The 24,099-nt window shown below is 38.4% G+C and overlaps 1 protein-coding gene across 1 annotated transcript in view; it reads right to left on the bottom strand.

The window, feature by feature from the left end:
- ARHGAP10 (Rho GTPase activating protein 10) overlaps positions 1–24,099 on the bottom strand; it is a 126,533-nt gene that overhangs the window by 29,909 nt on the left and 72,525 nt on the right. The window contains exons 17-19 of the mRNA XM_088526548.1: positions 22,286–22,391; positions 21,504–21,663; positions 6,241–6,391 (exon numbers count right to left, since the gene is read on the bottom strand). Coding sequence (XP_088382674.1) covers positions 6,241–6,391; positions 21,504–21,663; positions 22,286–22,391 — 417 coding nt within the window. The remainder of the gene's footprint in view (positions 1–6,240; positions 6,392–21,503; positions 21,664–22,285; positions 22,392–24,099) is intronic.

Here is a 24,099-nt window from a genome sequence, read left to right as displayed (position 1 = left end):
CAGATTTTCACTAGCATGGTCTCTGAGGCTAGTTTGCTTCGGTCTAGTCAAGTAGCCTTAGAATAGACAGCAATTCTAATCATGCTGGTCTCACCACTATCACTTCTCCACCCTAATGCCAGGACTACTCCTTCAGTCCCCCTGTTGGTTCAGCAAGTTGTGGTACAGCTAGCAAGGAAGGACATGACCATGCAGATCTGTTTCACTTCACACTACCGAGTGTAAGTGCAGCTTTCAAAAGAGGAAAGCAGAAGATAACTGGGAAAGAAGAGCAAATAGGACATAGACCTGATGCAGAAGCTAATGGAAGAACAACAATACTTTTTTTTTTTTTTTTTTTTTTTTTTAAACACCGACTGAATGGGAAAAACTGACACACAGCAGATCAAAACAGGAAGAGCAGTAATAATCTCTAGCTCTCCTATTAGCTTTTAGGAAAGTTCACTCCTTCCCCTGCAAGATTCTTCTCTCCTATCCTTGTCATCTGCAAATGCAACTCCCCATGAGGAAACATCTTGTTCAGTGAAATACAGACTATCAAAGTGGTTTAAACAGGAAAGCACTGAGCTGCTTCAAGTCTTTCTTCTACTTCCACTCTTGCGTGCTACATAAGTAGGAGCATTTATTTTCAACCAGCAGAGGTTGGACAGGGCACAGCTGGCAGGTAACATGGATACGTCAGTGACTTCCATGCTTGAGATTAATGGCTTTTAGTATGCCAAACTGGCCTGCTTACAGTATTATGTGCCCTTGCAAGCCTGCGTGCAGAAGGTGGAGAATTAAAGAGATGGAGGAATATTACAGGAGATCAGAGATTTTCAATAATGCCTGCTCTCACAGGAAGACTGACCCTTTCTTCTAAGTTCTTCATTCTTTCTTTAAATTCAGATTTTAATTCTGGTCTTTCTGTATTCCCTTTCCCTACACTTCTGATTCCCATTGTGTGTACATGCATGCATACACAGGTGTGGGAGGACATATGTTTATTTTGAACATTTCCACAGGCTCTGTATTCCATGTACTGAAAGCTGAGAAGCTTTCACTCTGGTACTGGCTAAGGCAATCCTCGAGGCTAGGCTAGCTAGGTGTCTGACACATCCTTCAAAAAGGAGTGGAAGTTAAGAGATGCCAACTACATTATGAGACAGCTAAATTTGTTCTCAGATAAGCATGAGGCAGGTCGACTTTGGCAAGTAGATTACACAGGAGTATAACAATGCAAAGACACTGCATATTGCACATACAAAGCACAGGCAAAAATAATGCCACACCTCCAAAGAATCAGGCATCTTCTGTTGAACCAAAGCTTTCCAGGCAGAAGTTAATGATCTAGATAGGAAACCAGGTCCTTACACATACCCTCTATCACCTAAGATAAAGTTTCACCTTGACTTTTACCTTGTGCAATAGCTCAAAAAGACTTTTATAGTGTAGCAGTCATCCCACTCAGACTCAAGAAATGGAAAAGCTGTTTCACAGCCTGCAGAACTGCAGGAGCCATTCTGGCAGCAAGGTGAAAATGAACTTTCTTAAACTCTACATGACAAACAGCAATCATTCTGATCTTCTCCTCTCTACTGATATTGGTGTACCTATTTGGTAACAGCATAACTGTGTCCTCAGTTGTTAATGACAGCTTTGTAAGCAAGTGTTGCAAGCCCTTATGGCTTTTGATATGCCTATGTAGTGGCTTTTCTTTCCATTTCCCCTAGTATGTGCCAGGTTACAGAAACACTTCCAAACAGCAGATTCAGAAATAGAAAGAGTTCAAGGCCAGGTTTCACACCTGCAACCTTGCAACTCAGGGCTCCTGCAGCCCTGAAGATCAGTCTCATTATTATAAATCCAAGATTCCTTTAAGATCCAGGTTTGATGTTTGGTAATTCCACATTAAGTTTATGTTTTTTACTTGCTTGTTTGGGACAGGAAGGGATGGGATGTTTGTGATAGGAGGAGGAGGGGGAGGAAATAAAAGCTTTGGAGTTATATAATCATTGCAAGTACCACTTTTTATTGCTATGGGCTGATTTAATAATATGAATGCCACGCTAGTTAAGACAACTGTATCATTCCAGTGCACACAAAATTTAAAAGGAGCTGCTCCTATTTAATACTAATGTACAATTCACACTTCAGCTCCTACAGGCACATAAGATGGTAATACAATTCTGGCTTAGAGGACTGGTTTATGTTAGCACAAAATTTTAGGAGAAAGAGTTCACCAGCAATTCTAATTTTAATTTCTTATATAGGGATTCTGCTTTCTAAAACAGTATAATTTTCTCTTTACAGCAGCAGCAGAAAACTATTGCAAACAGCCCATACACCTCTTGAGTCCCTGAGTGGAGTGATGAGAGATAAAATATCTTAAAAACAAAACACAAGTTACCCTCCCCAACATGGTACAAGCATGTTATGCACACATGATAGATTTTGACTTCTAAAGAGTGCTAAAAGAGAATGAGGGATCAGGAAAGCACTATGGCTTAAGAAACATATATTTTGGTTTGTTTACAAAACATGCAATGTTGTTGGATGACTTGCCATGAAAGACCCATTTCCTGACTTCAGATGTGATTTAAGCAATTCTCAAGCCCATTGTCTGCTCATCTTGGATGGACTGTAATATATTGCCTACCTTAGAGAGACCTTTTCCTGCTATGCTCTTCCAGCAGCCCTGCAAAATAGCTTAACAATCTCTAAGTCTCAGGCACAGAAGAAAATGAAGAAAAACAAAAGACTTTTAATTTGGTATAAGATGAGAAAATAAATAAATAAAATTGTAAGAGACCACATATACCTCTGTGCTGCCCTCTAAAAGAAATATAAACAGACCTCTCTTCTGATATGTACTGATTTTCCAAGTGGATAACAAAGACCCAATGACATTTGTAGAAGAAAAGAATAATCATCTCCTTGCTCTAGCCAACAGTCTTTCTCTCTCAGGAAACAGAGTAGGCAAACTTCTTTATATATAGCTGATATATATATAACTGTGTAAGCCACATGTGTTTCTGCATCTAATTCATTCTAAAGTTCATTCGGATAGTAGACAAAATGCTATAAAAAACAAAAACAAAACAAAATCAAGATTTCATCTGAGAAGTCGAGAAAATTCTGGAATTGATCCTAACATAAATCTAACATACATCCATATTTTGCTGAAGCAGAAAATTTGGGGATGATGCCACATCAGCAAGCAGCTCATAATCCCCATCAACTGCAGTTCAAATCAAGATACTGAAATGCTGAAGAACTTCAGAATGAAAATTTAAATAACTGGCTTACCATGGAGGAAAAAAAAACTTGAAGGAAAAATGGATGGTATCATCTGTGCCTTCACCTTGTTTTTCAGGAAATGAAGAATGTTATTCTAGCAAAAACAATACCTGAATTGTTTGGAAATAGATTTAAGATCATCTAATTAGTGCATAAATTTTCCTTGTATGCAGCATCAGAACTCAGCTAACTACTAGAAGACAAAATAAAGATTTTAATCAAACATAGTGTGTGTTCTTCAAGCCATTGTACCTATGAATATTTACTTCAGCTACAGACCTTTCTGGGTGGTAGCTGCATACATTTTGTGTGTAGCTGAGAAGCTTTCTGACTGAAAATGTGCTTTTAAAAAGAAAAAACTGACTTGAACCCTGCATTTTCAATTCTAGCAGTAGGTTCTGAAGCCTGTTAACTCCCTGCAGCAGCTGATAGCTAAAGACTTGTTTCCGCTTTTCTAACAATTTCCTGGTTTGCATAACAATCCTAAACGAAACACACTCAAGTTTTCCAGCATGGAGAGATTTTGCCTCCAAAACTAGTTTCAAGGCATAAAAAATATTTATATATAATTACAATAGCTTTAAAGGTACATTGTCTACAAATATGTTTATGGATAAATATGCATCAGCTACTTGGTTTAAAACAAGATTATGATAATTTGGCCATATCCAGGAAACACAAAACACTGGCTTATGCCTGGTGCTTAACTCATGCCATTGTGAATAAAGAGGGGGAAGGGAAGGGATTTAATGTTTAATTTCCTGTTAAAAACACACACAGGATAAAATCTTCCAAAGAGCAGTTATAAAACATGCATTTGTTGGCCAAGAAACTAGGTAAATATGGAACAAAGCCTAGACTCACTTTTATTCCCCCACCCTACAAAAGACGGTAACTGAAAGCCACGGCGCGTATCTGGAGGCACTGAGCTCTAGGCAGTGACTACCTAATTCATCAGGCTGGCTCACCTACGTGCTAAGCAACTAGCCCATTGGGGCAGATCCTCCTGTCCTGCCAGGCTGCAGCTCTGTGACGATGTATATTCACACTGGCCGCGGCACCAGCTCCTAACCCCAATTCCTCATACAACTATATGGCCAAAATGCAAATAAAGCAGGCATATAGTCCAGCCTAGTCACCTCTCTCCTTGCTAGAAACTGTCTTCTGATATTGAGAGCTGCTATGGGACACTGCTAGCTTCAGCAGCAGCTGGAGATGCTAGAGAGGCCATTTTTCAGAAGTCACAAGGAGAAATGATTATCCTCAGCTCCCACAAACTCAGTGCCATACATCACAGAGCCATAACTTCAGAGTCGCAGCAATTCAGCCTTCATCACAGTTCTACCATCTGTAATGATCTATTAGATTACTTGGCAATTCACCACACTAACCTTCCAGACAAGCACCAAATTTCTGTATGACATACAACAATTAGAGGCCTGCAAAAGTCTCTGCTATTCTCTCAGTTCAGAATGCTTGAACTAGGTGAAAATACAGAATGTATTTAGGAGCACTTAAAGTAGTTTTTAACAGTAACATCATTTCTTTGGATAACACACTAAACAAACAAATAGAATGTATTTTCCATCTACCAGGCTAGAGTTGAAGTCAGTTTCTCCATGGCTACACATTGAGCCATGGAATTGGAAGAAAAGCTGCAGCACTTGTCACCCATTGATTCATATTCAGAACAAGATTTAGATAACCCTGGGAGTGGCTTAATTGTAAAAAAATAACAATAATAATAACAAAATTATAATTGCAGATATAGTTTAAGAGTTTTCTCAGCCTTCAGTAGCATATTATTTAAATTAACATGCTTTAAGCTTTTTAAGTAGAGGTACCTTGAACATTTTCTAGTCAATACATTTACTTTCATATTAGACACAGGAAAAGAAAGGAACAAAGATTACACGTCTCTAGTGAATTAAACTCGATGGCAGACATGCGAAATTTCTTGCAGACTCTTTTTAAAAACAGGTTTAAGACAATAAGCTGTACTAAGTTTATTTCTAAAACTTGCGTTTCAAACCGTTGTTTGTGCTCTTTCTTTATCAAATTGATACCACTGTTGATACCCTGTTGACTACTGATTCAATGACAATTCAACATCAAATCTCACACTACTGCACGAGTTCAAATCTCCTGCTTATTTTCACATGCTGGCAACTGGACTTCGTGCCTTGATCCTACTATGCTTCTTCAAGAGAAAGTTTAATTGGCTAACAAACTGAGGAGGGAGAAAGGGAACAGGGTGGAGAAAATCTCTAACCTAAAACAAGCTCTGAGTTGTTTTCTCACTACTGTATGTGCCCCCAAGCAATGAAATTTTTTTTTTTAAAAAAGAGAGAGATTATTTTTCTGGCCAACAGTCAGAATATATAAGGTGCTATATATCCTATGCTTCACTGTGCATTGCTACTGAAGACTCCATACAAAAAAAACATTTTTTTTCTCTTTTTTTTTAAACTTCTTAACAGTCAGGTAAGTTTATGAGTATTTACTGCTAGTAACACCAAGGTATTAAAGATTCAAGTGAAGTAGTAGCATTCTCTAGCGCAGTGGTGACCTGAGCCTTTAATCCAGATGAATTTAACACTAGAGTGCATTAGCTCTTCTCATAAAAGATTTGCTTTAATTTTATTTCTCTCTCCATTTATCTTATGGCTGTGTAATCTTCAGCAGAGGTCAAAGAGATTTCCCTAAAGAAATGGGAGCTGCTTCTTTTTTAGAGGGGAAAAGCGTATTTAAGACAGTTTGTCCTACTTTTAAATGTATGTCAGAAAACTATGCTCTCTATAATCTCCTAGTTCCTTCCCATGTTCCAAGCCAATTAAACAAACATGCATGTGCATGCACACACATATATCAATGAAACATGAAGCAAAAACACCTATGGAAGACAGGATATACAACAGCAGCAACCTGCTGCAAAGACTGAAAGTGTAACTAACACCTTACCATCATCCAGCTCAAGACAAAGATTGTACACAGCCAGAGGCCTCTTATTACGTTGCCCTTGTCTTCTTGATTGCCTTGGTGGGGCATTTGGAGGAGATACTGACGTAGAGATTGGCTCAGAGAAAGCGGCATCAGGCAGAGTTTTGAAAATCTGCAATCAAGAACACAAAGGGCTTCAATTATTTATCACGAAGAGCAACCTGCGTAATGCAACTGTAAACCGTTATCAAACAACATTTGCTTTGGATTTCATCCAAAGCAGGCAGGAGCCAAAAATCCATTCCTTCAAGTTTGGGAGTGTGCCGTAGGTCTTTAATGAATGTTTAATAAATAAATAAATAAATAAATAAGAAATTAAAATAAGCAAGAGCATTACCAATGCTCTACGCATTAACCAAGCTGCAAATCAGTTAATCCACAGACAAAATATGTGCAACCACACTTGCCAGCTAGGATAGAGGGGGAAGGAGAACTATGAACTAGTAACCAACATGTTTTGCAGTTTTACCTAGGACCTGTAACTTTGACAAAATACCCATTTTAATTTTCAAAATTATGGTATCATAATTTCAGCTAGTTAAAAGAAACTGCACACTTTCAAAGAGAGAAAGGAGGAAATTCTGGACGAAGGGATTTTTAGTAAGAGATATTTGTAATACTGAGCGGGAACTTTTTCAGTTAGCCATTAGATTTGAATCATATTTTTATTAATGATGATATGCACAAAGGCATATAAAGGACTGCATTTTCTGTCATTTTATCTTTTCAGTCATGACCATTAACATATCACCACTCCATAAAAAACACCAGGTCATTTTTCTCTAAATAAACCAACAACATGGATTTTTTCAAGTTGATGGCATTTATACCTTAACTGCCTCATACAAGGTCCAACCTAATGATGCAGATTTACCTGTAGAAAATTATCAGTATGCCAACGCACAATTTAACAGTGTTTTACAACTGATAATGGCAGATTCACATGAACAAATTAGCTTAACTGTTTCTTTCATCAAAGACAAACCAGAAGATAAAGAAAAAACAAACAGCAGCTGTAGAAAAAGGAAGCCCTGTGTCTGTAGGGCACCTTAGAGCAACACAACAGATAATACACCAAAATGTAATGAAACAGTATGCAGTGTTCCTGTACCCTGCAATTTTCCAAAGCCACGTATCTGTATGGGAAATACTACAAAGAAGAGATTCATAATGAATCTTCAAAGGAGAAGCTTTTAATGAAGTAGGAATTCATGCAGAAGGTTAGAAGGTATAAATAGACACCACAGATAACACATTTTTGGATTATTACAGCATGTCTCAGGTGCTCATAAAGCTAAAAGCCAGCCAGGCTACACAATGTATAAGGAAGCTGCCAAAACCACCTTCAGGTAAGCAACTCGCGCCAGAATTATAAGAAACTGCATGCCATCATATCCTAACCTGTTATCCTGAATAGGTGGGCAGGAATTAGATGACCCAAAGACTTATATATACCCAGGCTATTCTCTTACCATTAAGTAGTTACTTAATGATCATTGACAGCTAGAAGACCGTGATGGCACAAAACAACTGACACACCATTTTTTTCAATGAAAACCAGGGAAGAACAATCATACTGCCAAAACCAGGCAGCAGTGGTCAGGAAGCCTACGTATTATACGCAAGGGAAAGCTCCAGCAGAACTGCCACTTTCTCTTCCAGTGGGTGAATATTGCCCTGGGGAAGGGGGAGGCAAAATGATATAAAGTGAACTTCCCCATATCAGGTTTTAGAGCACTGGTTCCTACTCTTTTATGCGCCTGCAATACTAATTATGAGAGAACACCAAAATAACATTCCAGACTCTCTATAAGCAAACAGAATATTTATACAAAGGAGAAGGGAAAGCAGTGCAACCTGCTTCTCCCCAGTGCAGATGCAGCTTCGCTCACAGACAGTCACAAAGCTCTAATTGTGCTCACAGTTCTCAAGCCGTTTCTTACAACATGATGCAATATGCAATAAGGAAGTCTAATGCACACCTACAAGACACTTGGCTAGCAGTACCACACTGCCCCCTTATGTGCAAGTACAAGGCAGAGGAATTTTAGGGATAAATACTTGCTTCTGAAAAATTCAAGAGTACCAAAAACTTCTTTTGCATAGACTAAGTGTCTCATTTGGCCTTTCTGGTAAGCAGCTCTCTGCCAAGAGGTTTCAGCATGTTGTTTACTGTGTCACATTCCACAGCTGTGTTTATTTGTACAGCTTTATCCATGCATCTCCACTGAAATCAATGATGGATGAGAAGAACGTGTATTCCTCAGGAGCACTGTGCAAGAGATGAGCTCTCTTGCATGCAGGTGACTTGCACAGCTTGCAGTAAAGTTCTTCAGTGTTTTTTCCTGATCTTTCATGAATTTTTCAATATACTCTTGTAAAAAATATTAACATGAGAGATTACGAGACTCACAAAATGCAGTCAAGAAAACCATAAAGGCAATTCTTACTCAATGATATCCAGTGCCAGAGAAAAGGACAATGAACTGGAGGCAGCTAATGAATCCAAGTGGATTTCTGGCTGGTGGAAAAAAAATAATTGGTGGGGTTTTTTTGTTGTTTTGTTTTATAGAAAAAAAACCCTACACAACAAACAGGAGAAATAACCATAAAGCACTAAAAACAGACTGCAAACTGTAGAAGTCCATGCACATGCTAACTACCTGCACAATGATATTCATGCCAGGCAGCCATAAGTCCTCCAAGACACTATCATAGTCTATAAAGCAGCTACCCCTCTCTTCATAAAACAGATTTTGGTGGCAATGATTTTTTCTTTCACTGTTAGGAACTTCTCAAAAGATTGTCATTTCTCTTCTAGCTGTGATAGGCTTTACCACTCCTAGCTCTCCCTTGAACTGATCATAGCCACCCAAAAGCTGAGAGATGTGAGAAAGCATTAAACCCTAATAAATCCTTTATTTTTAATATTTTAGGCCAACTAGTGGCAGAGAGTTGTGCACCAGCATTTCCCAACAGCACCGTTCTGCGCAGCTCAGCGCTGCCCAGTAATGATGCTGGGGTGATTCCTGTCAACGTCGCCTTCTGAAGGCGGGAAGGCATCCTACCCTCATTCCACTCTCCAGTTTTTGGCATGACCCATTAATAGTGAAGTTTCATTTCTAGGATAAGGTCAGTAAGTGGTATATCGTTTTCTAAGAAGCTGAAATTGCCTCCTAAGAACTCCTGGATAGCACAAGACACACAGCTCTCAGTAAAACCAGGGCAGGGCAAGGGCAGAGGTACAAATAAACTCCCACTTTCTCACTCCTACGTTTCTCTGATGCAGTGTTATAAGCTCTGTCTTGCTTTCTGTCTTCTTGCGCTAACATTCAATATCTGTCGCCACTGAGAAAAAAGAGGGTCATGAAAGAGGTATTTAGAAGTGCAATAGAGAATGCAATCTTTTAGATATTTATAATTTACTCATGCAGGGCAAATTGAGCTTAATTGTCAGACTCAGCTCTGAAATCACTGAGGAGAAGGTGTTGCCCTGGAGGACTCTGAGACAAAAAAACACCAGGAACGGTACTTGAGCTGTTTGGCTGGTTTTGGTGTAAATGAAATAGCAGCCTGCCCTTGTGTGCTACATCAGGACGAATATTTGGGGTTATTCTTCCTCCTTCATGTTGCTCATATTTGTGATCACTTCTACTTTTGTCTTTTCTGTCTTTTCAGTGGGAAAATGAAAAGCAACACGGTCCTTGCATAACCTTGCTGCCTTTTCAACAACTTTTTTTTTTTTTTCCAGGTCAAAGCTACAGCTCATAGCACCACTTTGCAAAAGCAAGAATCAGAAAAGCAAGCAGAAGGTCAACCTCTGCCCTGAGAAGAGCACACACAGCGCTCAGGTTTTCTTTCTTGCTTTCTTTGAGTCTACCTTCACTTAAATAGACAAGTACTTTTCATCATGCCTTAATGGCCATTTGGCTCTGGCACTGTAATATCTCCCTGGAAAGGGGGGGAGTGAAAGCTTTATTGCTTTATTCCAATTGTGAGAACAGATTTTCTTATTCAGATTTGCTCCTGGCCTTATTAATTATTTAAACAGCATTTAAATATAAATGTTTCACAGCTAATAAAAGATTCCTGCTGTGCAAGATGTGTAATCAGAAGTACACTGCATACGCACAGGAGTTGGGATTCAAAATAATACACAAGTAATATAGTCAGAGGACACCCGAGAAGATTCCTGCACTTTAAGCTAGCTGCCAACAGTATGCCAGCACACCTGACAGTCTCAGAGTACCTCCTTGCTTTGCAAACTGAGGCTACTGTGCAGCATAGTGAGACAATCTCTCATATCCAGTGGGATGGAACAGGGTGGGATCCTGTTCCCTCAAGTAAAAATCTAGACCTACCACCATCACTCATTTGGATCACAGAAATTACAGCATCATAGACTAATGCCTGCATAAACACAATAATCAAGTCTGGTGATTGAATTGCCTCATTCAACAAAGAATAAAAATGTACCAAACCAACCTCAAAGGTTAAGGACATCACAGTCATATCCACTGTTATGTAGTTATAGAGACTTTGATCAAGCCGAGCTGAATTTATAGAATATCAGACCTCTACAATTTAGTTCTCAGGAACATTAGCATCCTGCCATTAATCTACCTGGGGGAAACTAACAGAAGCAACTTACAGACTGGAGAAAACTGACGTAAGTAGCACTCTCAAAATTCTATCAAGCATCAAATTCTACCACCAGTCACTCCTATACCAGTTAGTTTGTATTTTAAATGGTTGTTTAGGTTTGCTCTTATATGAAAGCAGAATTTAAAGGTGCACACTCAGGCAGCATGTCAGTCTTCAAGCCTGCAGCATAAAGCTACTGCAAAAAAAAAAAAAAAAAAAGAGAGACTCTTGCTGAGCTATTTCAAACCCTGGTATGTTTGACCTATTTCTCCATATGCAACAGCACAAAATGGGTACTTTGCAGAGCTAAACAAACCGCTAACTATCTTGCATATGTACCGCTAATAACAGTCCTGTCCTGAGGAATGAGACCAAGACCACCAAGTCCAGCCATTTCAATTTCTAAACTTAGGTTCCATGGAATATAGACTAAACTTAGTCTACAGAAACATTTCTTGAGAGTAATGTGCCAAATTCAACCTATTATCATATTGTATTCTACTAGCATATCCATATGGCAATAGCCCAAGGAATTTTGCCAGATTCCACTTAATTTGCAACAACAGTGTTGGATTCTGGATCTTGAGCTGGTCTTAGAAATTCAAAAAACCCAAAGCTACAAATACCCTGATTTAACTAGATCTGCTCCACACATTCACAACTATATGTACAGCTGTCCTGAAACTGTAGATTCTGCTGCTACGTGGGATACTTCTCTGTCCTTTCCGGTCTCAAACTGGACTAATTAATGAATTTCAGTATGTTTGCCAGGAATCATTTTAGGAAAAGACCCAGACATCAGGTCATCTTTGTCTGCTTTGTATCACTGGGGTAATTAAAATTTCCTCTAAAATTCAGTAGGAGGCAAGCGCCAAGGACAAAGGAAAGGAGAAACAGGGGTGAAGAAAATGAAGAGTCAGTGATAGGGCTAATGAGAATAAATTTATATTTAAGACAAAAAAAATTAAATCCGTGCCATGCTTTTGTTGCACAACAAAAGCCCCATTCCACTCTCCTAACATCAACCACTCAGAACATGCACCTATTATCCTTGAGCAGGCAGGAAAGAATCTGCACACCAGAGGTTGATGTCCACTGTGAAAGGATGCTACAACTCCAAGGTCATTTTGAATCCTATGAAATTCTGCTGCTAGTATAACCACCTTTACCATGGTAGTATTTTTAGAGGACAGCATTTCTCAGTACAGGAAGAACATTAGTAGAGGTTTTATCTGGGTAATTTCCCTTCAATATATACTTGAATTGCAGTTGGTAAATAAGACACACAGACACACACTGATGTTTACTGAATTATAGAAAACACTGTCCACCTGGACCACATACACTGTTCTGCCCTCATATACCTTATGGCTATTGTACTTCTTGCATTTCCATGATAATTTGCTATCATATACAGTATTTTAAGATCTGGTGGTCTAGCAGCTAATGGGACAGCATGAGAGAAACTTATCATCACTACGGTCTTTTCTTGACTCTCTTTCTCACAGTAATGGAAATTCAATTCAGCTTAGATCCAGCAACCTGGACCACAAACAAAAAATGTATATTAGAGAAAAAAAATGCTCAGAAGAAGCCAACTGTATTAGTGGTTCACAGTGTGTTCCTACCCTGTTGGAATTTGTAAGGATTTTATCTATTAGGGTAATGAAGACAGTGGCTGCGCCATTCCTTGTGCCATTGTCTGCAAACATAGTGCAGCAAGGCCATTTATGGCAAGTTGTAATTTTACTGTAGATATAAGTATTTCAGGAAGTGCAAGGTGAAAATAAGGACATAAAATTCTATTTATCTTAAAATTCATTGCCATAAGAGGGGCAGCTTAGCCATTAATATTCTAATTATATCCTATATTTTTAATACTAAGAAACTCATTCAATATGATATACAATTCTAGATTTTTTTTAACTGGAAAGATTTCAGAACCTAACAGGAGTTACTGAAAAATTAAAAGTTTAATCATAAAAGAAACTGCAAAGATTAACTTCTAGAATGAGAGGCCAAAAATTTTATTTCATAATTGATTTTTTCTATTGATTATAACCATTTTGTGAAAGTTCTAAAACTAAACATGACTGAAATCTTTAATGTGTGAAGTAATATTTTTCAGAAAATGTGGGGTTTGACTTTTTGCATTTTAATTTATTATGGACAGTGATAGATCAACCTATTTCATTTCTAGTTTTGGTCAACATGATCTGTTTCTCCTTCCAGTTCTCATACACACCAGTGTCAACAGATATAAAATACCTGCACTAGAAATTATTGACATCTGAACATAAACTGTGTTCAGTGCATGTAAGGTCATGAAGCTGGTTAGTTCTACAAACCATGCAAAATATTTTCAAAAAAAAGCTTTCCAAAGTCTTCAATAAAAATTAGCAACAATTTTGTTATAATTCTGAAGTAACTTACCTCCTCCCAAGACTACCATCATGTCTGCTCCAACAGAGGTGTGCCTGCCTCCAGGTAGTTCTCCCAAGGTGTGTGCTCTGGGATACCATATTAAATACAGTTTGCTGTGCACTGGCTTCTATGGGATTCCATGGGATGTAGATTTGCTGAGGGTTTGGATTTTGGAGCTTGAATTCCACTTATTCCCAATATTTGTGGGAAGCTGAACCTCTAGTGGGCCATCGAAAAGCCACTATCAATAACACTTGATATTGCCTGGCACACTCTATTTAGCTACAGTGCAACAGAGTACGCAGCCTGAAAAGTAACTGGATAAAAGTCAAAACTAGAAACAGGAAACATCCTTGGACAAGAGCCAAAGGACAACCCACAAAGCTCTAAAAAAAGAAGTTCTCAGCCAGCCTTCTCTTTGCTGCAAAGATGTCATTTGCTGCAACAAAGTACCTAGCAGCCTGGCTACCACAACCAAGTGACACAGTGCTCTGAGGGACTCGTCCTCACTATAGGTCTCAATCTCAGAGTAAAACTGTAACACCTGCTATCAGGCCCCTTTAACACAAAAGGCACTGGAAGACAAACTGCTAGAGTGGGAAAGGAACGGAGGACACTTGCAAGCACACCTGATGGATGTAAACTCTTGAAACAACTTATTTGACCTGACTACCTTGAACCACATAGTTCATATTTGAGCTTTAATGAAGAAACTAAACATAGCCTGTAAAACAACAGATTACAGTCTAGAGGGCAGCTGAGAAAGGATGAATTAAAAAAACACACCAAGGTTAAAACATGTGTCCTTTGATCACTTGTGAATTATGAGTTTGTTGACTCAGCTTTTTCTAAAAGTAGCTCTCCTGGTACAAAGGCAGCAACTTCCACTGTATCACATCTCGGTTTGCCTTTTAACAATTCATGAGCAGAGCGCTCCTGAGAGCAGCCTGGTCACTGCTGTCAACCATCCCACTTTAGTAATTGAAGGAAATGAGAGAGTTAACACACCCAGGCTTGAAATATCACACATTTGTCCACCACATGAGCATAAAGAGCAGATTCATCTTCTCTTCCATGCTCAACTACTGTAATTCACACCAAGGAAAGTATTTTTAAAAATGTTGTCCTTCCCAAATGTACCTTCACATAATGGCTTTATGTACCTTGCTTAGTTGTAGGTTGGGGAAGGAAAAAAAAAAAAAAAAGACACTTCAAATACAAAGATAAAATAGTTCAATTACCTTTCGAGAACATAATATACCTTGTTAGTTATGAAAGGGAAAAGGAAGGATAAGGATGTTTGCATGTAATTTCCCTTGCTAAGAGCATGAGAAGTCCTGAGATGATAAAAAGCAGCACTTAAGAACATAAGTTGGGGGCCAGGAGAAAGATCATAAGCAGACACAAACATACATAATCTCCCCTCTAAATTTTAATGATTTTTTTTTCCTAAAAATCATGTATGTGTGTGCATATATTATTTTCATGTCTAGATTTTTCCAAAATTAATCAACAGGCATCTGATAATTATATTTCAAGAATAAAAAGTACATTTGACCTGATGCTGTGTTGTCGTTTCACAAAGCATCATAATGGATGTCAATATTTTCAGAAGTGACACTATTTCAACTTACCATATAACCATGCCAATATTTTCTTCTGCAGTAATTTCCCTGCTGCCATTATAAGGATTTATATCATTCTTTGCTTTGTACAACATTTTCTACTCTTTGTTTTTTTAATCCATTTCTTATCTTACATTATGACTGTAAGGTTTTCGGGGCAAATAATATATTCGTGTGCATGCCCAGCGCCTACTGCAATAAAGTGCCGATGTTTTATTACAGTAAGTGGCCTGCACACAAAAATACTGGAAATAAAGGATTATCTGCTCACTGCCACATCATATTTATTTCAAAATCTGTTGAAATGGATTGAAATACACTAAACTCTTTGGTAGGGTAAAAGCTCACTAGAATTTTGACAAGGGCAGAAAAATCATGAGCACATCTTGCGCTATTACCAGTGCTCTGTCACAGGAAGCAATGGGGCAGCATGCCATTCACATCAGCTTAGCCAATATAAAGCAAAAAGAAAAATAGAGTTTTTAAATTCAATGCTTCACTTAGCACAGGAAGCCGCAGTAGTGCATAATTCTTAGGTCGCACTGCTTCTGCATAAGAATTCACTTTCTAAACCCTTCAGGAATGCAAGAATAACTCCCCTCCCCATGCTCTAAAATGTTTCACAGAATACTTTCTTTCACAAACAAAATCTTATTTAGACCACTTACTTTAGCATTCTCCCTAAGGGTTCTCTCCTTTGGCTTCCTCTCCGCACATGCAAGCACAGTGCTATGACCAGCCACACTGACAGAAAGAGCCATCTGAAATCCATTCCCTCATCATCACTTCTGTTTACTTGCGTAGAATATCATAGTCTGTGCTGAAGATGAGTTCTGTATCATTAAGAAATTTCATACAAAGTTGAGAGAAGTTGTCATCAAGAAGGTAGCAATGCGTGCCCATGTACTTGTATATGTGCCGTGTATTTATAGTGCAGCCTTTTAGCAGACAGCTTTTATCTCTGATAGCATGGGTTTTGTGTTTCTCTCCTTTTTTAATCTAATATGGGGACACACAGTACATGCTTTGATTCTTTTGGAGCATTCTAACGGCCAGACCAGTCCAGGTATTGATCCAAATGCAACTCCTTTGAATGTCATCAGAGAGAGCCATAAATGCTCATGGAGATTTGGTACACAGCCTTCCTACTAGGCCATAAACCATGACCATAAACCATATAAATCATGATTTAGAAAATCTTTGAAACAAAGATTTGTAGTCGGTTACAACATCATGTATCTGTCTCACGTGGAAGAATTCTCTGCAAACCAGAAAGCACAGAAAGGGCTGAGTTTGCACATGTTACCTTGGAAAGAAAGAGCTGCTGTGACTTCCACCAGAAAACATGATGGAGTTCCTTGCTGTGCCTGCTGCTCCTTTTTTCTTTACAGACAGCTAGGCATTAAGGCATGTACTTTGAATTAAATCCAAGACTAATTTAAGTGACACTTCTGATTAGTTATGTGCTTAAACTTAAGCACAGGCTAAATGCCTTCCTGAACTGAGGCTCATGTGTTGCTTTCCAAACTCTGCCTAACTGAAGATGTCTTAGTGTACCCTCATTCCCAAGTCAAACACTTGTTGACTCAAGAAACAATCAGCCTGGGGATGTTTCAAATTGCTACGCCACAGCAAACCACCAAAATTGCAGTGAATTCCTTCTTGCTCCCCTAATTGTAGAAAAACGAAAAGCAGTATGCAAGTTGAAACGGGCCTTTTTTAGTACTTCTCATACGTGCCTTTACCAGCACTTTAAATGATCTGCTCTTTTACTAAACAAACAAACAAAAAGGGTCTTAAATGATAAACGATGCCAGTGCCACTGCACCCTAATGACTGGCCCGCAGCAGAACCCCTTTGAACGCTGTGGTTATGGCCTGGCGGTCTCTGTAAGTGGAGACTCATGGTCCACACCTGATGGTACCACTTCATACTCTCAAACACGCAGCGGACTTCACCTGCTTCCAGGTTTCCCGTCTTTATCATTAATATTCTATTATATACTGTGACCTGTTTTAAGACTAAGATTTTTAAGTATTACTACATGAAACTGATTTTGGCTTAAGGGCCTAGCAGTCTGAATGTTTTCTCTTTAGCTTAAAAAAATTAATAAAGTGCCTACTTAAAGAACAAGAAATTAAACCCTGCAAAAAATCTCCATAACTATGTTATGATGAAACATAAAGTTAAAAATGAAGATATACTTTGTCTTAAGAATGCAAAATCCTTGTCCTTTATTAAAAGATGAACAAAGAAAACAAGTGAAGACATCTTTGTTCTTTACATAGGAAGCTGCACACTTTTTCAGAATGAACATCATTAATTTTGCGTACAGGTTGTCTGAACTCTAGAGAAAAAAATATATATCTTTCACTATGAACATCCCCATTCAGCAGACTCTAGCTTCCTAATTGCCTTAAGAGACTTCTACCTACACTCTTTCTCTCTTCTCTTCTCCCAACTTTGTTTCACCATTATTTCCAACTTCTTTCAAATTTTGCAGTCTTACTATTTGTGCTCACTATTCTCTCCTTCTCTCTGCCCAACATGCTGGTTTCCATATTCCAGTCCCATTACTTTTTTTTTTTTTCTCAACCTCCTCTCTCATCATTTTCCATTTCTTAGCCTTCTTTTTTTTATCCTGTTCTTTTTCCTCTTAAAAAGATATTCAAGGAACTGAGAAACCAAGATGGCTCACTTCACCATTGAAGCATCTCTAGACGACAAATAAATAACCCCTTTGAATGGTGACATTCACATGCCATAACATTATAAAGTACAGCAAGAACACACATATGTTCTTCATGCAGGTGTGGAACGTACTGTTCTTCCTTTGTGCAACTCAGAAAACAAGACCAGAGGTGCTGAGATACCAGAGAGTCCGAGTCTGTAAAATCCTTGAGAAGAAAAATAAATTTCTGTCCTCCAAAACTATTTGGTGGGAAGTGAGAGGTACAGGGAGGTAGGGAAAGACAAGGTAACACCTTCTTTTGGTCCAAGCTGATGATCCTTATTTATCACAGGATTGCTGTGTTCAAGAACAAGGAAAGATTGTTTCTGGCATGGTACTAACACAGCAGTAGTCAGACCCCAAGTTCGTTATCTCAGAAAAGGCACCAAGAAAAGGTTTTGCTTCAGAGCAAATGAACACAACGATAATAGGCATGAATCCCTTGATGCTTTTTTAGTAAAGGGAAGGATACAGAACATAGAAAACAAAGGGGACCAGACAGATATGACAAGGTATAAGAGGACAAGAGAGGCGAACAAGCATGGAATGACATTGACATCAAAAAAATTCAAAGCAAAGGGCAAGAGGAGGGCTGATGCACACAGCCAGCCAGCACAAAACTTTGATATTCAAAGCTAGTCCTTTGAATATCAAAGTTGCATATGCACATCCCCTAGAGCCATGTAGCAGAAGCAAGATAATTCACAGGTCTCTTTTTCCATGGATGGGCTGGGAAGTTGCCTCCCTTCCACAATTGTTGATTCTGAGAGTCCTGGGCAAAAAATTGTCTCAGCTCAGGTCTGTTTTCCCCTTTTGACTCTAAGTAGAGACCTGATTCTGCAGCTGAGAAACACTTGCTACTTGAGAAAGATTCATCATTAAGTTACAAGACAAAAAGCTAAATAAATATTTTCTTCATGCATTACTCTGCCCCTTTCCAGTCTTAATCATGAGGCAATTCTAAAGCAGTTAAACAACCTGTGAGGCTGAACAGCCAGAGTTTTCCGGTGTTCAGTCTTATCCGTGGTCCTGGTATTTGCAAAGCATCTCCTTTTCAACCAACTGTGAGTGGTTCCCACTCATAATTTGGAAGTACCTATGCAGTCTCTAAATAAGGTGAAGGTTGCACTGGCTGGTTTCTAGCTAGCAGGAAACAAGGTGCTATCAACAAAGCTTTTAAAATAAGACAGCTTCTGCATTAAGCAAGATATTCTTATCCCAGGGCAGGTCCCCAGATCCAGTTTTCCACATACAAATTGCAGAGCAGCTCTCTAATTAGGACTCAACAGAGTGAGGATAGTGGAGTTACTGCACCAGAATTTCAAAGTTAGTAACACAATTAATTATGTCTCCTACTGAAAATGAATTGCACAGCTTTTCACTAAAGCTGTCCACATAAAAAGGCATAATAAACACAAATGGAATTTAAAAAGAGTTTGAGAAATCATAATGATTTTTACCATTTTGCTAATCAAATAATTGCATTCAGTCTGGAAATGACTACTGCTATTGTTTCTACAGCTTGGAAGTTTGTTAGTCATTTGTTTGTCATTTCAGTCATACAGAGGAAAAAAAAAGCCTTGTCACAGTGCTAAGCATGGCTTCAAGGTGTACTTTCCAAGGTATACACCTCCATCTTGACCCTATCACACTTCAGTAACCCCAGCTTTATCTTCTGATACCGGAAGTTGCTAATAATCAGCAAAGAAGCAGATTAACGACTGCATCAAACAGTTGAAAGTCATGCAGGTGACTTTTCCTGGGACTTTACTAGGACTATAAATATAAACATAAATTGTTGACTCTTAGGAAGCCTGAAACACACAGAAAATCAAAATAACAATATAAAATGAGCATTGGGCTGACAATAAGCCTGCCTGCCTTTAGTAGTAACTTCCTGGTCTGTCCTGAGGGATGAAGGCTCATTTGTAATAGCTACATATTGAATTTGACTATGAGATTGCTGCAGTGCCTGAATACACACCCCTCCACCAGCTCTGCTATAAATACACAGAGGTCACACTTAGGGCTTCCCTTCCATCTTGGAAGCAGCTCGAGCGTGGGAGAGAGGCCGATGCAGGCAGACCACTGAGGGTGAGTTCACTGTTAGAAATGAAATGACAGAATTTCCTTTTAAAAAATATTAGCCACCCTAGTTCTAAGGAAGGCATAAAAATTGTGGAAAATGGTGCAGCATCATTCCTGAGGTAGTTTCCATTCCCAGACCTTCTCTGCATTTTCAGAGGAACAAGAAAAGCCTCCACAACTAATGCTTCAAACATGAAATTGAGGTCTTTGAAGACAAAAGTGACTAAGGTTGCACAACAACAGACTGGTTCTAAACCAGGCTGAAGCAGCTATTTGAATAAATAGAACTAAATTCAGCTTCCATATACCATAGAAGCATTCTGGCTCTACTTGCTCCATTTTCTTAATTTGTACAGTCACTACAATAGCCTCAAAATCACAAGCTTATTCCAAGGCTTACCTTCATTTACAGATTCCAAAACGAACAGCAGCTTACACCTCTTAGAATATTTATCTCTAAGGACTTCAGTCATATCTGCAGCACAATATTTTTCTAGCAGAACAGTATCTGCCAAAAGGTTGCGTGCATGTGCATGCGTGCATCAGGGTGTCATTCTACACAAAGTCAACTGAGCCAACAAAATCCACCATGTGGATACAGCTATACCAACAGAAGTCCTGCCTTGTCCACATCATTCAGGGAGCTGGCATAATTACATTGTCAGAAAAACTTGTGGTGGACATTATTTAGAGTAGATAAGACTTGACTTAGATAGCCAATTTCAACACTGTTGACCTTTAAAAGGTCACTATTTCACTGCTCAGAGACCTAAGAAAAAGGCAGTGTGGTGGAGGGAAGAAAGCACATCCTAGAATTCAAGAAAGCATTTTTTTTTCTTCAGAAGGGGAGAGAAATACTGCCCACTGTCCCAGCATCCCAGTCAAGAAAGAATAAAAGACAACAGAAGAAGCTGGTCCAGACAAGCAGATCATCTCAGACTTCCAGAAGTCAGCTCGGACACAAAGCACTCCCAAACAACCAGCCAAACAACGAAACCAGTAAGGTTTGGGTTTTTTGACGCTTTCTTTTATGGATTCTCAAGTCCAGACCACATGCAGTGATAATTCTGGGCATCTGCACCGGGCAGCAGCTTGCTTGGGTAAAGTATCTTGGTAACAGACGCCACAGCAGCAACTTCCATATTCTGCGTTACCTCAATTGCAAAGTTTTAAAGTAACACATATACAGCTGAAACACAAGGAAATATTAAACACCTAGCTCTCTCTTAATGCCTTTTTATCTACAAAATTCATAGAACGTTAAAGTCACGTTTCTACTGTGTGAATACTGTGAGAAAAACAAAAAACAAAAAACAAACAACAACAACAACAACAAAAGACACAAAGCCATTATTTGTTGGTTAAACTACTTTGACCAACCTGCCCTAATGAAAGAGGCTGAAAACTGGACCTTGGCTTTCTCTTTTCCAGTCCTGTATCATATTTGCTGATAACACAGCATATGCAAATATGATAATGAATGTCTGGTTGCACAGTATATATACAGAAGTGACTGTCGGGATATGTGTATATACTGAAATATCATTTTACACACATACAGGAGGGCTTATTAAGCACAAATAGCCAAAACTATACAATATACAGAACATGCTCTTTAGATTCAAATAACTTATAATACGATATTTAACTTCAGGCTATACAGTAAGCCTAGCAATTCATTTCAAGAAGTGCGGAGGTTCACCAAACATTACCTTCTCATGGTTTTCTATGAGGATTTCGACCACGATATTCTGAAACTTCAGGTCCATGATGGCTGCTACAGTTTCTTCCTGTGGCCTCATTAAGGTTGGTCCAAATACTACTCCTAAATTTGCTACAGTCATTAGATTCTTCTTGGCATGCTTTGAAACACTTTTTGAAAAGAATTGAAGGAAAAAACAGGAAATAGGTTATGAAAAATTTCCATTACTGTTGGAAACTGCAGTCTACTTTACAAGTGAAAACATTACATTTCCTTAATCCAAGTTTTAGAAGTTTGTTTTGTGCTAAGTTACCTCAAATAAAGTCATACTGAATTCTGGAAAACAGAAAAGTCATTCTTTCATTGGCAATTTAAAAACAAAAGCAGTCTCTTATTAACTCAAGTATATACAATGCACTTAGCCTTGGACCAGGGGAAGTGTGAAACCAACCTAAATTTGCTAACAGATCTCCACTATTCCCTTTGCCAGAATTTGCAAAAAGAAAGTATAATATTCCCTTTCTCACTTCAATCAAACCTCAATGGCTGGCAGGTCTGCTAAAGTAAATACTTATATGGCTTCATTAATGGATTAGATTTCTGCCTTCTCCTCCAAAATACACACAGCATGAGTCAAACGTCTTGTCTGCTTTTGCACGTTTGGTTCTTGGTATTGTGTATGACAGCATCGTGATGGGCTTCAGCTCCGGGCACACTTAACTAGGCCCTTCATAGTTAAACAAAGCTAGGACAAGAGCTCTGGCAAAACATGAAGCGGGTCAGGATGCTTACTTTGCTAAATGTTTCACCAGAATGTCCAACATCTCCTTGTTCTTTTCTGGAAGTTTATGGACCAAGAAGTGAATGGCATTAACTCGAGAATCTGGACTCCCACTTTCTATAGGACATAGAAACAGAGAGTTGTATCTCAAAAACAAACCAATGAACAGAAACAGAAACACAAAGTCTCTGCCACCCCTGCACAGAAACATACTGTACACACTCCACTGCAACACTTACATATCTCCAAACATAGCAAAATTGAACATATGCGCTTTGTTTTCATAAGTAATCTTGTTCTAGAACTATCTGCGTATTTACTTATTTTGTGAACTTATCTTTAACTCCACCTGCAAAAGGATGCATTGTCTGTTGGTCTATATTTGAAAACTGACAGATGTAGTTATTATTCTGCTGCATCAAAATCATCTGCTTACAAATATCCTGCTTACAAGGTGACAGAGATGGTGGTTCTTGCAGCTTTGTAAGAAGCCAGAGTGAAAATGACTTTCTTCACATCACAGCATCAGTTGTCCTCATCACTAGAATTCAGTTTTGCTACTACTATGCAGCTAATAACACCACATCTACACAATCCTATTTCTCAAAGCTCTGGTAAGGCACAGAATTACACCGGAGTAGTAGCTTACAATGAAAGGAATGGAAGTATTTCTCTTCCCTTCTATGTACCTACGTATAAACAGAAAAATTGGGAATCTACTCTGAGTGCAAGAAGTTTGATACGAGAACTGCACACTGGATCACATTTTATTTTAAGTACATTTTAAATAAATGGCCTATGTATTTCTTCAGAACATACTGTCATACATTATTTTTTTCTTTTTAATTCTTTCACAGAGAATAGGCCTGGACCAATTGCAAGGCAAAAAAAAAAAAAAAAAGTCATGAAAATGCAAAATGGCAAAAAGTTTAGATTCTAATCAGACAAAATCAAAATTTGCAACAACCTAAGTCTTTTCTAAAGCAAGTGTGTTTTACATATATGTGAAATCACAGATCCCAATTAAGAAATGGCTAAGCAAATTAATCACAAAATGCTGTCAAGACTTATATACTTACAATCTAAAATTGCATATTTAAGGCAAGGTAGTTGAAAAGAGAATTTTTTTAAAGAGTTGCAGAGAAAAGGATACTCATTATTCCCCCATTTTCAAATATATAGTAACCAAAGTCTGCAATATTGATTAAATTTTCCTTCCCAAGTACACAGATTTAGTGCCTCTAGAAAAATGCTTGCTACTTATGAATAATGCACTAAAATAAGTAGCTTCACTTTAATTCACTTATGAAGGAGACTATAAAATAAAAAAGGGAAAATACTGTGAGAAAGTGCTGGCAAAATTCCATAGGTCAAGAAATGACTTTAAAACTTTCTAATACAAACGGGCAGATGCAAGTCTGCTCAAGCAGTTGGACTCCAAGATGTGTTGAGGCAGTGAATTCATGGGCAAATTCTCATTTTGAATTAAGCAAACACATTCTGCAGTTCTGTAAAATCATTGCAGCAAAGTGAGGAAGAAGATGCAATTGTCTCAAAGTTTATTTTTACTTTCCACAGTATGCCAGAAATGCCACAGGCTAGAAAGCAAAACAGCTAAATATCTGTTGGATATTTTGCCAAAATTTTTCTTACAGTTTTCCTCCATCATCTTCCAAAAATTCCATGCACATTGGACACTGTACAGCAGAACTACAACTGTTATTCCCTCTTCTCCAAATCTATATGTTAACTGCCGTAGTGTAATTCGGCCCATACTTTCCTTTCTTCTACTAAGATATGAGGAACAGTCAAGCTGGGCTCAATG

The sequence above is a fragment of the Tinamus guttatus genome, unplaced genomic scaffold (assembly GCF_059628265.1).
Source record: "Tinamus guttatus ecotype Peru unplaced genomic scaffold, ASM5962826v1 Tinamus_guttatus_pri_ptg000247l, whole genome shotgun sequence".
Lineage (NCBI taxonomy): Eukaryota > Metazoa > Chordata > Aves > Tinamiformes > Tinamidae > Tinamus > Tinamus guttatus.
This window is presented reverse-complemented; position numbering and strand designations above follow the sequence as displayed.